This window comes from Vespula vulgaris, chromosome 4 (assembly GCF_905475345.1).
Source record: "Vespula vulgaris chromosome 4, iyVesVulg1.1, whole genome shotgun sequence".
NCBI classification, from domain to species: Eukaryota; Metazoa; Arthropoda; class Insecta; order Hymenoptera; family Vespidae; genus Vespula; species Vespula vulgaris.
This window is the reverse complement of record NC_066589.1, coordinates 3,757,169-3,772,411: the sequence shown is the minus strand read 5'-3', so window position 1 is coordinate 3,772,411 and position 15,243 is coordinate 3,757,169. Positions and strand designations below refer to the sequence as shown.

Genomic DNA, 15,243 nt, shown 5'->3' with positions numbered 1-15,243 from the left:
AATAATTATAATGACTTTATATTATTTTCACTTTGTAAATGTTTCAAAAGCAGTTATATACAAATAAAAATATTCAATACGACACACTTTGTTGCAGTTAGTAGCATCGAAGGATCGATCTTCAACATCATGAAAGTGAACCGGTTACAGATGGGAGCGTACCTTTGTATCGCTTCAAACAGCGTTCCACCTACCGTCAGCAAGAGAATTATGCTTATAGTACACTGTGAGTATATTTAATGAGGAAACTTTAGTCTCGACGAAGGAAGCTTAATCCTTAATCGTATAGGTCATTAACTATTCTAAAATAATAATTATAAACGTATGTTTCGTAACTCGATAACATAACTCTACTATTAATACCTTATTTAATGATCAAGAATTAAAGATCGTATATATATAACATAGGTGGTATATAACTTAATGATATAGAGGAGGACGTAATGTGATATAAACATTTTTTACATGGGTGGAGACATGAATGAAGATTTCAGGATTCTTATTTTTCCCAAGGGGAAGCTACTTTCTGAATCTGATATACATAGCAACGAAAACATTATGACAATTTATGATATTACTTAGAATGGCAGTAATTAATATTAATTGATTACTGAGACAAATAACAGCGTAATCAATATGAACTTTACCCAAATTGATTTATAGGACGTGAAGGACTAGTTTTGTAGTCAGTTCATTCTCAAGACAACCCCATTAGATTTCTTTCTCCAGAGACCACTCAAAAATATTTCTATCGAGAAATACTGATTACACCTGAAAATATAAGACAACGAATTACTGAAACATGTGCTAGAATAAATTCGGAGATGAGAAAGTATATTCGTGATTAAACAATAAGAAGATTGTAGCTTTGTATTGATACAAATGATCTCAACACTGAATATCTTCTGTAGTATAAAAAAATTTATTTTACCACTACATTTAATCTTGAATTATCATTAATGTTGAAATTGTAACATCAGTGATTTCCATTTAAAAGAAAAAGGATGATCTTAAAATCTCATCTACGTCTTTACGTAAAGTATTTAGCACGTAAAAGTTATTTATATTACATTATGTTTACCTACATATCATTCAGGTTTTATATATAACGTGTTACTATATTATTATAAATAGTGGAAATATTTTAAGTGGATCAAATTTTTGCTTGATCGTGTATTGTATATACATACATACATACATACATACATATATATATATATATATATATATATATATATATATTACGATGATTATAATTTATAAAATCTATTTTTATCCATTTCGCATTTATATATTGGAACGACATTGAATTTTTTAAATGCAGTATTTGTATTATCGATATTTTTTTTCTACTTTTGTTAACAATTAATGCATTCGTTAACGAACAAATGAACGTAATGAACACTTTAAAAATATTCTTTTTACTCAGTGCGTAGAGGAATAAAATACCTTACAAACATATACAAGAATCGTTTTCAAAGCTGGCTTAAATTTAATCGAAATACGAACATTTGAAAAAAAAAATAAATCCTCTGAACGTGCATACTACTATTTAACCAACATCGAAAGATTTATGAAATCATATAGCACAGTCTTTGAAAGGACATCATTCGCGTGTAATCTCCAACGATGGAATGAGCTAGTTATACGTTTGTCAATTGAGCACTTAAGCGTATATCTAGTACGAATAAAATATTTGAAAATTCATTCGTACTCTCTTTCAAAGCTGCCTTTTTAAAAGCAACGATTTTTTCAAAAATGCTCGAAATACCATCAAAATTTTTTGAAAAGTGCTTCAACGTTAATTATTTTGTTGATATTTTTACAATTTTTGTTGAAAAAAAAAGAAACTATTCCAACAGAAATTTGAAAAGGAAGATATTATATTCGATAATTTGACTTTTTGAAATTCAAAACAAATTTCAAAACGTTCAGATGGAAGATTATTTGAATTCAAAAAGCACAAGTATATACTATCGTCAGTAACTAGATACATCGACAATGCGAATCAAACGACTCGGTATGCTTCGATCGATGTCATTGCGAGAATTCGTCGATGCTTTGACATCGAATCTGCAACAGGCATACCTTTCCGTCCAAATAACGTGTCTACTCTCGCTCTCAATCGCGAACATTCGAAAATATAATTCAACGGAGTTGGTTGTACCTTTAACTTGGCACAAATTGTAACCTACGATAGATTTCTTTCTCTCTTTCTCGTTCAAATTGCCGAAGGTAATTCAAACTTGTTTTGCTTGTTTGGCTTTTGGCCTCTATTTCTGGAAACTACGCTGGAGGAAAGTATGTTTCGCACGATGGAGAACACGATGGAAGCGAAATTTTTCGAAATCACTCTAACGAACTCTGGAACGATACGTGAAATTGTAAAAAAATTTTTAAAACGAGCAAAACTGAGGAAAATAAATATAATAGATATGACGATATAGATATACTACGTCCGTCACGCGAAGAATCAATTTCCTTTCTACGTTTGCATGTTGTGTGTCGTCCTATAAAATCAAACCGTTGTTCGTTTTTACGTGTCAACACTCGCATGCACTTCTCATTGATACCTTTCATTCTTTCGACAGTTCCTCCTATGATCTGGATCCAGAATCAATTGGTAGGAGTGCAAGAGGGACAGCAAATGACGTTGGAGTGTAATTCGGAGGCTTTCCCGAAATCGATCAACTATTGGACAAGAGGAAATAATCAAATTATACCAAATGGTAATATATCGTAATTAAGTAATTGCTAATATTAGAAAGTTTTTAAGAATCTTTGATAAATGTCGTTCTCTTTTGATAGTATTCTTTCGACTTCCCTCCTTTAAATTTGCCTTTAGACATTCGACTTTCGACAAATATCTCTCGAGTGTCATTTATAGTCTTTGGATCTGGAATATGATTAGTCTTTCATACTATGCGATACAAAAAGTAGGCAATATTTGGAAGCTTCAATGACGTAATTACATTACGTCATGCGTAATTTCATGCAATTACGAATACGTAATTGCATTCATTATTAGACACTATATTACTACGGTAAAGAACAGCAACTTTTAAGAATCCAATATCTATTGAAAATTGTTATGAATTTTTAAAGCAATAGCATCTCTTATTTTCTATTACAGAATGTGATGTGTATATGTAATGGTATTTGGTAGAAGCAATTAATAACTTGAATAATATATAACATTTTATATCGGTGATACATATAACATACCTTATTAATCATCGATCTTTTCGAAACAATTGGAAAAGCACAGACATATGTACATATATGCATAATTATATGGAATAATTAGATGAGATGTATTCCGTGGACGAGATCTCATGCAGTAACTAGCTAGTATAATGTATCTTCGAAGCCATTAATGCGGCCGACTGCTTTCGACCTCGAATGCAGATGCAATAAGAACATGAGATGCACGTTTCAGCTTACTAATCGTGCAGCAAATTAGTTTAATTTCAGCCGTCCACATTTGGATAATGTTTTTCTTGCAAGAGATTGATAATTCTATGAATTATATCTTAAATCTTACCTTGCAAATTTTCTAATAAATTTTCAATCGTAGCTTAAGTTCAAGTATATGCCTATTCAAATTTATGCCAATTTTACGATTACGTAATTATAATGATCTCATTTTTTCCCCTCATTACTACGTTAGAAACATAATTCAACATTTTACATACAAGAAACATTTATTTACGTCGATCATGCAAACTTACGTGTTAACCTAATAAAATAAAACACGTATTTCGTTTTATATTTGTTACAGACATTTTTTAAAATGCACGAATTAACTAGTTTGCTTTTGTATGATACTAATTGCATCTACTTACGTGAAACCTACAACATACTCATTCTGTAACACGATATAAGATGTAACTTAAATTCTTTCGCTTATCTAAACGAGCGTGATGCATCTTTCATTTTTTTTATTTTTATTTTTTTTTTATTTTTTATTTGATATTTTTATATTTGATTCGAATAAAAGTAACGTGAGAACACGAAGAAATATATAAATACATATGTAGAATTTCAAAATTTATCGAAGAAATATATATATCCGGAAATAAGATATTCTTAAAAGAAACTGAATTTAATACAATAATAATATGAAATATCAAACAACACAAAGAAAAAATTAAAACATTAAATTCTGAATTAATTTTGTATAACTTGTTTAGAATGTCGAAATGAAATTTGTTGTACGTGCAGGAAAGAAGAGAAGGGAAAATTAATATAAAAACTAAGTAAATTCGTAAGAAGGGAAAGCTAGTATAAAAACTTAAAAATTGTCTTATCTCTTTTTGCCATGTTTCGATACGAAACATCACAATACTATAAATATCATTAATTATACACGTTATTTCATATTATTTATACAATATTAAAATATTGAAAATTCTTACAAATATTACCATTTAATATGACTAAAGTACTTTTATTAATATTGGTATTATTGATTAATATTGGCATTTAACATAATACAACTACTTAATAAGTAATCTTCGTAAAATCTTACAATTGACTGTATCGCTACGTTTAGCCTATCATTTAGCTCTACTGATTTCCGTCAATTGTTTTTAACGTTATTCGAAATGCACGTATCGCACGCAACAATTAGCAGCGTATGCTTTTGTTCACGGCAATAATCGCGAAAACCGTCCCTTCATACATTCCTACGTCGAGCGACGAATTATCCGGAGAAGCATTCGCGCGTCAACCGCACCGTGTTTCTCCGCCATTGCAATATTACCATCCCCGACATGTTTTACGATCTAAATGTTCTACGGATGCCTGCTCGTATTTCTGTAATGTGCATTCAGTACGTGTGAAACCGCACGAGACGATATCAAAACTCGAAGGTGCAACTTACAAATGCGTTTACCTCTACGCAATAAACGATGAATTTACGTTCGACTTATCGCTACACGCTCGATGAGACATGATTACGTGAACAACAGTACATGTACATACATATATGTACATATACACGCACACACATACACAAATATATATATATATATATAGCATAGTATAGCATAGAGCTGTTTTCTGCGAAATTTTTTTAAATTTCTTTTTTCCCGGACGAAATCGACCAAATAATTCGAATCGAAATTATAGATGGAAAGTTGCTTGATTAAAATTTTTTTTCCGTACTAATCAATGTATCGTAAATTTACTATATTACAGATAATATTGATGAAAAAATCTGTTCTAATATTCTTCTAAGCTTTTACAATTAGTTTTTATAGGAAAAAAGTGGACAATCTTGGAAAATTGAACCTAAATATACTTTATGTGAAAAATTTAAATAAAATTTATCATTTCGTTGTATTAGGTAAATAATACGTGATGAATATAAAAGAAAGAATAATTTCGTTGATATAATTTCAATATCTATGTTTTCGGTTGACCAGAAGGAATATGAAAAAAATTATTGGTCAAGAACACAGGATTAAATGTTTATATCGATCGGAGGTATTCATTGAACAGTGTAATTTAATTAGTCCCCCTTTTTTTGCGTACTAGCACAAAAGATATTCATAGCCACGAATTTCGTTATAAAACGATGAATATTTCGGTACAATTATGCAGAAGAACGACGATAATAATAATTCTAGTCCACTGAACATGAGAAAAAGTTTTACGGGTAATTGGTTATAATTAATTTACGTTAAAAATCTTTAGGAGATAAGAAAGTGATTTTTATAGAGAAGTTAGTTTATATACACATTTTATCAAATATAATGTAAATTCGTCCGTAATTATAATCTGTTTTATTCTATCATTTCTCCTTTGTAGTAAAATAATTTGTCAAAACGTATTGATTTCACTTCTCCAAATGAACATTAAAATAATGAAAATTAAAATAATGAATATTAAAAAATCAAGTTATTATCTAATGACTTTTCATTTTTATCATAAATATTCAATCAATTATTACACGACAGTTAGTTATCAAATGAAATTTATAATAATTAGAACTTTAATGGAACTACAGAAATAATAAGTTATGGCTGTAGATATGGGAAGTTATGGGAATTAATAAATCGATTTATTATCTAAAAACTACAAATTAAAAAATTATGCATCAATAAAGCATTTAAACAAATAATAGAAAGTTTGGGATTGGTGATAATTCATTTGCAATTTATGATGCAATGTGTATCAACTTACTATCATTTTGTTAATACCAATAAAAATGTACTGTTTTTAATATATAGAAGCCTAAAAGAATTTTATCTTCATTCCTCGAAAAATCGAATCCGAGAAAATTGTTTTACCGGAAAACAAGGAATCTCTGATCCCGATCGTAGTACTATTAAACGATGTACGATAGGATGCGACAAAACGTTGTCACAGGATAGAAATTTAAACGAGCTACATCTTCCTGGATCCGTCGGTACATAAAGATGGCGTGCTCAGAAGCACTTACCCTTACCGATGTTTCAACTAACCCTCGGCATACTTATCATCACCTTCTTTCACTTTTCTATTACGTTGAGAACACTCATATTCGTTATCGTGCTCCTAGAGAAAACTCTGTTATCTTCTCGTCGTGTCACTCGAATATAATGCTCATTGCTTTTTTCTCAAAAAAGAATAATCTCGTATTTAAAAATTATTCTTTATACATTGAACAATAAGAAATCTTGTAAAAATTGATATGGATCTACTTCGAATACATTTTACAAATTATTTTTTCCGTTAAGAAGAGCAAAAATGAACAAATGAAAACGAATAAAAAGAATCATCAGCATATCGTTGCATTAAGGCGATACTTCGATGATCGTTGTTAAAAGAAAAAGAAAGAACCTAAAAAGAGAGTAATAATAAGATTGAAGAACGAAGAGTTATTTCCTTTTTACGCGTTCAGTCTGAGGATAAAATCTTAAGACGGCTTGATTCATGCGCACATATGTCATTAGACGACAACGAAGCGACGCGCGAAGATAGGAGTAACACGAGAACATCTTTGTTCTCGTCTTCGTCCTCATCGGTCCCGGGGACTTTTGGTTAAAAGCAGTTTTATCCCTGAAAACCCATTCGACATCTCTCGGTGGTAATGCCTGGGACCGTAGTTCAACGTCGTTAAACTTTTTCATCTACTTTTCAAACTCAAAGCCAAGGAAAGTTTTTCTTACGTTTGTGAGAGTCGACCGAGCCACTACATAAATGCATTCTTTCTCTCTCTTTCTCTCCCACCCTTTCTCTTTTCTTCTCTGTCTTTCTACCTACTCGCCTCTTTTCTCATTTTCCTTCGATTCTACTATTTCTTCCTCCCTCTTCTCTTTCTTTTGCACAAACACGCACATGTACATGTATACGTACACGTACGCTATCTCTCTATCTCTCTTTCTGCTTCTCTTTTCTACTCATTCGTGAGCAAAGTTTTCTTCCAACTGCGAAAATACTTCCTCTCCACTTTAGTGCGCATCATTACACCTATAGATTTCATTCTGTTTCCAATTCTCCTAGCAGTCCGCCTTCCACGAATTGTTAATCAAAACTTATTTTACTCCTTCTCCTCCTTTTCCTCTCATCCTTTCGAGAAACCGCACCATACCACTTTTCACTAGTACCATGAAGAAAGAAAAAACTTTCAAGCTTTACACCACAAACATCACGATTCGTAAACTATTTTCCGCAACTTTTTATTTTTCTCATTAGAAAGACCAACTTAGGATCATAATTGATAGAAGACATTATTATATCTGATCCTTATTGTTTTTATGAATGCATTATTTGTAATCTTCTTATTGAAAAAACTATTATTGAATAATATTTCTTTTAATTAATATATATATATATATATATATATATATATATATATATATGTATATGTATATATAACACATGTTTGAAAGGTTCAGAAAATAAATGAGAAAATATAGATACGATAAGTTGCAGCATATAAAAAATCATAAACGATAAGTGTGTTGGAAAACCACTTCAACACAACTCCCTATTCGGTATTGTGTTCGTGAGCTTAAATTTAGCGATTATAAGTTGGATTTTAGTCATCAGATTAAATAGAATTTTGTGGCAGTATTTTAAAATTTGCCGGTGCAATAACGAGTGAATAGCGTGTTCGGTCATCATGACTGGTTACACGAATACGTTTCCTTTTGTTTTTTCGGTAAGATTGAGGGCGTATAATGTCTCTACCGAAGAAAATACGATTCTCTGTAGGGTGATACTTCTTTGTTTGAAGGAAGCATTCGTTTTTTCCACAGAAATAGTTACGCGGCAATCAGTAAAGTCGACTGTAGTTCAAATAATATAGTTTCTCGTATTTGGAATATTGCACTTTAAAAAAAATTATATCAATGCATTTATTCATCCATAAATAATTCAATGTTATTACGAGAAATTGCAGTTAATCTTGAGTAAAGCGGCCATGAATTTGAATACTTACGAGAAATTAAAAAAATTTTACATTTGTTCTCTTTAATTTAAATGATCAAATTAAGATTTATTTTAATAAATGATTTATTTATAATTGTTTAATAATATCTGTATACAGTTTTTCGAGACATTATATATATGACGATAATTACATCCTTTTTATATACGTTTTGGAAAATAAAGTTTGGAAATAAGTTTTTACGCATACTTTTACCGTTTTAAATGAATGATGGTCAAAGAAAAGTTGTAGCGCGTAAGTATCGTTGATTCCTTGAACATAGATATCGATGACAAAAGACGTGCTCTCGATTGTCCATCGAAGTATAATGTCAAATTTTACGTTCGATCGAGCGCAGGACACACGAAAATAATGCCAGGGCATTCGAACGTGGCGGAAGGGCGCGAGAAACGATATCGACGAATCCATTTCCCGTTGGCGTTTTTATATTTTATACGATTTTCATGATTTATAGGTAACCCATCGTAAACTTGAAAAGTTCCGTTATCGTGCGAACAAGCAGAAACGACAGCATACCGGTACATTGTTATATATCTTTATTCTCTTTTTATTCTTTTTCCAGGGGAGAAGTACGAGCCGACCTTCTCGGACAATACGTATAAAGTGCACATGAAGCTCACCATACGTTCCGTTACCATGTCAGACTACGGCATTTACAAATGCATATCGAAAAATTCACTTGGTGAAACGGATGGCAGTATATCGCTTTACCGTAAGTAACGATATTTAATGGTAGAGTCTTTTCAAATTCATTCACCGTCACGTAACTCTTATCTTGATATCTTTGACGGAAAATCATTTGTTACGTATATAAATTCTATATTAATGAAAATCATGCTCGAAAGAGAGTCGATCCAAGTCAAAAAAAAGAAAAATATCTCGGACATGTTTTACGTTTTAACTTAATGAATACTATCTGTTTTGTTTGTTGGGTGCAGCTATATACGGAAATGGAAAAAACTAATCAAAAATATTTCATTCGTTACTATATCAAAATTAAAACTAATATGACGATAACTTTCACAATTTAAAAAAAATGTATTTTTTAAAGAAAACTAATGTAAAGAATTTTGAAAATTATATTATTACTGCGTAATAGTATCGAAACATATTCGATTGTTTCGAATAAATATTTACGATTATTATTCATATATATATATATATATGTTCTCTGGTTAAATTATGTTATCGGTTATTCTCTAGTTACAATATTTTGATTTATTTAGAATTTTTTCATCGATCGATATAAAATAATGTCAAACAGCATCTCTCATTTACGATACGAATTTCTCTCACATTCGTCACGAATTTTTAATCATTTGTCAAAGAGTGTTCGTTATCGCAAGTAGGCTGTTTTTCTTCGTATCATTTCCTTCACAATGGGCCTTTAATTTACGCGTGTTATCAGGAATCGTTAGTCGTACAAAGAAGAATGTAAGGGATGAGAAATTAAGCGTTCGATCGTGCAGTCCTTCTCTTTCCATTCTCTAAAGCTGTAAGATAAAGGGCGTCGGGCTCTTTCGAAGACAGCGAGTAAGATATATCGATGGGCTAAAGTCACGGTGAAATGTAGCAATCCCACTGGAAAAGCAACGCGAATGCAACGGATCTTCGATAATCGAAATTCTCACAATCTCGGAATCTAACGATTTAAAATGTCTCGATTACATATATAAATCTAATCTCATCGAACACATCGAAAATCTCGCCATTGTCCAGACAAAAAGAAAAACATTTATTTCCGTGTTTCTTTTTTGTTTAATTAAATGGAAATTTCTTTTCGTCGAATATATTTGTTGCATACAAGTATTTCACTTAAGCCTCTACTCGAATCAATTAAACTGTCATCTAAGACAGATATTTTCTTAATTCTAATCGATAACAATCGATTAATATAAATCGCAGGAGAGAGATCAATTTTTTAATTTTTATTGATAAGGCTAAATTATAATTACGGTTTATTGCACCAATAAATCTACAATGGGAATCAAAAGAAGAAAAGAATTGCTTAGTTTTAACAAGCAAGAAAGAAAGATTTGAAAGTGCATTATTTGATTTTAATTACCAAACGCATTGATAAATAATTCGTCAATTGATCAATACCATTCTCGTAGAGTCTATATACACAAGAACGTAATTACTTCCGAATTTGTTTCGAGTCTTGCACGATCGGAAATTAAAGGGAAATTGCTATGGGTATCAATAAATCGTTGCTTTACTTAGGACCTAAAAAGTACTTAATTCCATGAAAAGTAACGCGAATCATCGATAACTGCGAACTATCGATGTCGTTTGCCAGAGAGAAAACCAATCAGATCCACAAAGATCTATAATCATGACTTTTCTATACTTTGCTCTCGGATTGAGAACTTCTTAGCTTTGTGATGTCGATCCAACACAAAGAGTAGAAAGCTCGAATGCTATGGGCACCCGCAAACAACACCAGAAGAAATTCGATTGAACATTATAGATCACTTAACGAATTAATTATTATTTTTTATTATTATTTTACATTCTATTGGAAGACAGAATAAGAAAATATATTAATTGCAATTAAATTAAATAATGTAGTTAAATGTACATATATATTATATACAGTATCGGCGATAATACTGCTACTTTACTTTTTGTTTCAAATTAATAAATTTTTCTGAAATCAAAGAAGATTCGCTAAAAAGAAATCGACATTCGCCCAAGGAGAAATATTTTATTTTCTTTATATATAGTCTCTGATTCTTTCTTAATCTTGTTAAGTAAACCCATTCGAGAGGAATAATTTTTGCTTCTCTTCAATCATCGATAAAATAGTATTAATCTCTAGTAAAAAAAAATTACTTAAGATTAACGTGTAATTTTTTCGAGAAAAGGATAGGATAAGAAATATGTCCTTTTTTTATAAACGATATTAATAATATGAATAAAAACCCATATATTAACCTCCAATAAATTAGCTGAAAGAATTATATTGATAAAAATCTTTTATAATGATAAAAGTATTTCTATGTAGGTGATCGACAATAGGTTGTAGAAACAATTATAAAGTATTTTTATTAATGATGTTTATTTGTAAACACGAGAATGTCGATAACAGCTTCCTATTTGTTTGAACTACGTTAAAATAACATTGAGTGTATACCTTTACAATCCAAGTGTTAATTACAATTTTCTCATATGTGTAAAAGAAAAGCAATCAATAGAATTAATTGTTAAATATGAAATCAATGTTTATAGTGGTTTTACATTTGCAGATATTCCAACCACCACGACGCAAGTCAAGACCACGACCACGACACCAATGCCCACGATAGATAAAGGTATCTTGATAATATCTTAAACAATAATAATTACGAATAATTAATATAATTGAATTATTAATATAACGATATTATTTTCAGTCGAAAATATGCAAAGGACTCGACAAAAGATGCTGCCGAGCTTAGAACCGAACTTAAATGAAATAACAGACGCGTCTTTGTCTACTATAATTAGAAACGAAAGTAAGTATCTAAATCTGTTATTGATATACCTATAAACATAGTATGATATTTTCTATAAAATAAGAAAAATGAAGTTTCTCAATAAAATCAATAAAATAATAAACAAATAATCTGCCTTTTCTCATACTGTTTTAAACTTTTTCAATCGCTAAAATCATATTTTGAATTCGATAAAAAAATTTATTCTTCGATAGAACTTCCAAGCTATCAGAAACGAAATTGCATTTCTGGTAACTTGAACGATGCCGATGACAATGACGACGATGACGATAAAAGGTTTGCAGAAAGTTCGCAAACTGCGCGTGGGATTTTAGTCAAAATCCCGTTGAGAATTCTATTGCTTATTGCCTCGAAAGGAAGATTTACCATTGGTATCTCTTTGCGTTCTTATCATTCTCGTCGTCGTCGTCGTTGAAAGTTTGTGAATATACTGTGAGCAGCTCTCGATGTTCCAAAGAGAAACTTTCCATCTCGAGTACGGTTTTCGTTCGTAAGTTCTCGTCTTATATTAAGCCAATCACTCAAATCCAAGATTTTATCGAATTTTCAAAAACTACAAAAGTGAAATTTAGACAAGTGCTAATTTAGTGCCAAATGGAAAAATAACGACTACCAATTGATCTCAATTTCTATGATTTTATCAGATTTTTATTTGTTCTTGTTAATTTTTATGCGTTGTAGTATCTATACAAATATAAAAATTTAAAGAAAACTTCATAGTATTGCAATTACAAATGGAGTTATCAGAATAAAAATCGAATTTCAAGCTACTTAAGTTATACATAGCTTCAGATGAAAGCTTCAGATGAGTTTAGAAAATTAAGATTTTATACTCCGGCTTTTTCCAATAATCGATATCGCATGTAAAAGAATATCAAAGTTTGTTTCTCCATTTCGCTTATCAGTTATCGACGTTTGTTTAAAAAATTGAAAAATTCTGCTTCTTTTATTAAATTGGGCTTCTATCACTTTTACGAAATATAAAAAACCGTAATTAATCTCAATAATCCTAGTTTCCACAAATGATCGATCGATACAAATTTTAATAAATATGAATTTTTCCAGATATACGAACTGATGGACGACATAACAACAACGATTATATTAATGCTGAGAATAAAATTGACAAGAATGTTCAACGAAAAAATCCATTGAACAAGGATGTGAATGCTCATAAATTTTATAACACGTCTCGATCAATATCTTCGAGAGGAGATAGGCTATATGCTTTTTTACAACACAATATAATCATCTACACAATTCTATTATCTATTCTTTCGTAGTCGGTCTTTAGATATTTTGTGTCCACAAAATACGAAGACGTTTCGATTAATTGGACCTCGTCTTTACATACTGTCATTCCTTTTCCATTAGCAAACGGGATCAATTTATCTTAAGTATAGGTGCGATCGTCGATGTCCATGCTTCCTTTCTACTTGCTTATAAGAAAAAAAAGAACCATTCATGATAAGTAACCTTTCGTGAAATTAGAAATAAAAATTCTACGTGTCGTGGTTCACGATTATATTTTTTTCAAATGTACGATATAGTAATTCTATCGTCACTCTATAATTTTTAACATTGAAAATCTTGTTTGTTTAGAGACAATATATTGAAACATTTTTTCATTATTTTTTAATACTGGATTTGGTTCAACATTGTTCCTATTACGACGAAAACGTTATTGTTAATTATATATTCAGACGTAATTTATAAACAATTAGAGAAAGATATTTGTATAAAAAGTTATATGACAATCCAGAAAAGTGAAATTTTAGTAACAACGAATCTATTGCACATGTCATATGTTATTATTCAAAATGATATCGAAAAGATAATATTATTTTATTTCATTTTACATTTTAAGTAATAGAGACAGATAAAACTGTTGAATCTCATAACTAATCTTGTCTGTATTAATGCTTAATTTTGATTAATATTTTCTTAGATCATATTTTCAATTAATCTCGGCCTAATCTTTCCTAAGAACAGAGAAACCTATATTCGGAATGAGATAATCACGATATTAAAGCCTAATCAGTCTATAACTGCGATATTTCATTATAATTGTGATGCAATTATAAGAAATACATACGAAGAATAATAAGCGAATATGAAGTTAGAGATAAAAATTCTATATGTCGTGTTTCACGATTATACTTTTTTAAATGTATGGTATAGTAATTTCTATCATAATGTTATAATTGTTAATGTCAAAATGTCATGTCACGTTTTCTTTTAATTACATCACATAGTGAGAATTATGAGGATGAACTTTGGAAATAATGAAAAAAGTAAGAATTCGGAACGAATTCAATCCTCTTTCTAATTATCAGCAGCTTCTATCTTGCCAAGCGATGGACGGATAAACTTGTATGTACATGTAAATCTTGTTGGAAATAGTGTACTTTTAAAGATGTACACATACATATCTCATTTATTTGAGATAATCGATCTGTCGAATATTTCTGCGGGAGAAAGTATGGAGAACTTGTATATTTGAAAATGATTGTAATGATTTGAATACCGCTGTAAATAACGATTACGTGTATATATATATATATATATATATATATATATATATATATATATATGTTGGTAGATATATATTAAAAATCTATGTCGACGATGATACTGATGTTAATTAAATGAATATTAATAATTTTGTACATAAATTACTGATTCGCGCGTGTGTGGATAGGATAAAATTATCGATAAGGGAAGGAACATTAGCGTGACGTCCTTAGAGTTCCATTTTTTAAAGCATATCTTCGATTTTTCACGAAGACTATTGACGTTGATAGTTTTATCCTACGATGTATGTTCACCTCGTAGATAGATTTAACTGTAAATATAAGTATTAAAAGAAAAAAAAAAGAAAACAAATAATGTCTCGTAATATCGGAATTTTATGTAATCCGAAATGCATTTAACAAGTAAATATTTGTAAATAGATCAAAGCGCCGTAGTATGTGATCTTTTTAAGATTGATTATTTCGTCTTTATGTCGAGCCATATCCGTCGTAGCCGACCATAACCAAACGAAAAAGAACCAGTGAGCTTTATTATCGCTTTATAATTGTATATGGAAATTTACATACCGTCAGATTTTTAAGTAGATCGATTATGAACGCTAACGAGATGGGACAAAACTTCCGGAGTAATTTAAAATATATTCATTATTCATTGTACTGTAACTGGAAATTTTGAGTGAATGTTGAAGTATGAATAAAGATCGAATGTTAAAGTTTGAAGGGATATTTTGTACAATTTTATCAACTTCCCTCATATATCGTAATTATATTT

The 15,243-nt window shown here is 30.2% G+C and overlaps 1 protein-coding gene across 4 annotated transcripts in view; it reads left to right on the top strand.

The window, feature by feature from the left end:
- The window catches only part of LOC127063424 (neurotrimin-like), a 120,191-nt gene extending 104,996 nt beyond the window's left edge, over positions 1-15,195 (top strand). For all 4 annotated transcript variants that reach the window (XM_050993215.1, XM_050993218.1, XM_050993217.1 and 1 more), the window contains 6 exons: positions 98-226; positions 2,592-2,729; positions 9,003-9,152; positions 11,689-11,754; positions 11,836-11,937; positions 13,003-15,195. In XM_050993215.1, the coding sequence (XP_050849172.1) occupies positions 98-226; positions 2,592-2,729; positions 9,003-9,152; positions 11,689-11,754; positions 11,836-11,937; positions 13,003-13,220 (803 nt within the window). In that variant the 3' untranslated portion in view covers positions 13,221-15,195. The remainder of the gene's footprint in view (positions 1-97; positions 227-2,591; positions 2,730-9,002; positions 9,153-11,688; positions 11,755-11,835; positions 11,938-13,002) is intronic.
- The last annotated feature ends 48 nt before the right edge of the window (positions 15,196-15,243 follow it).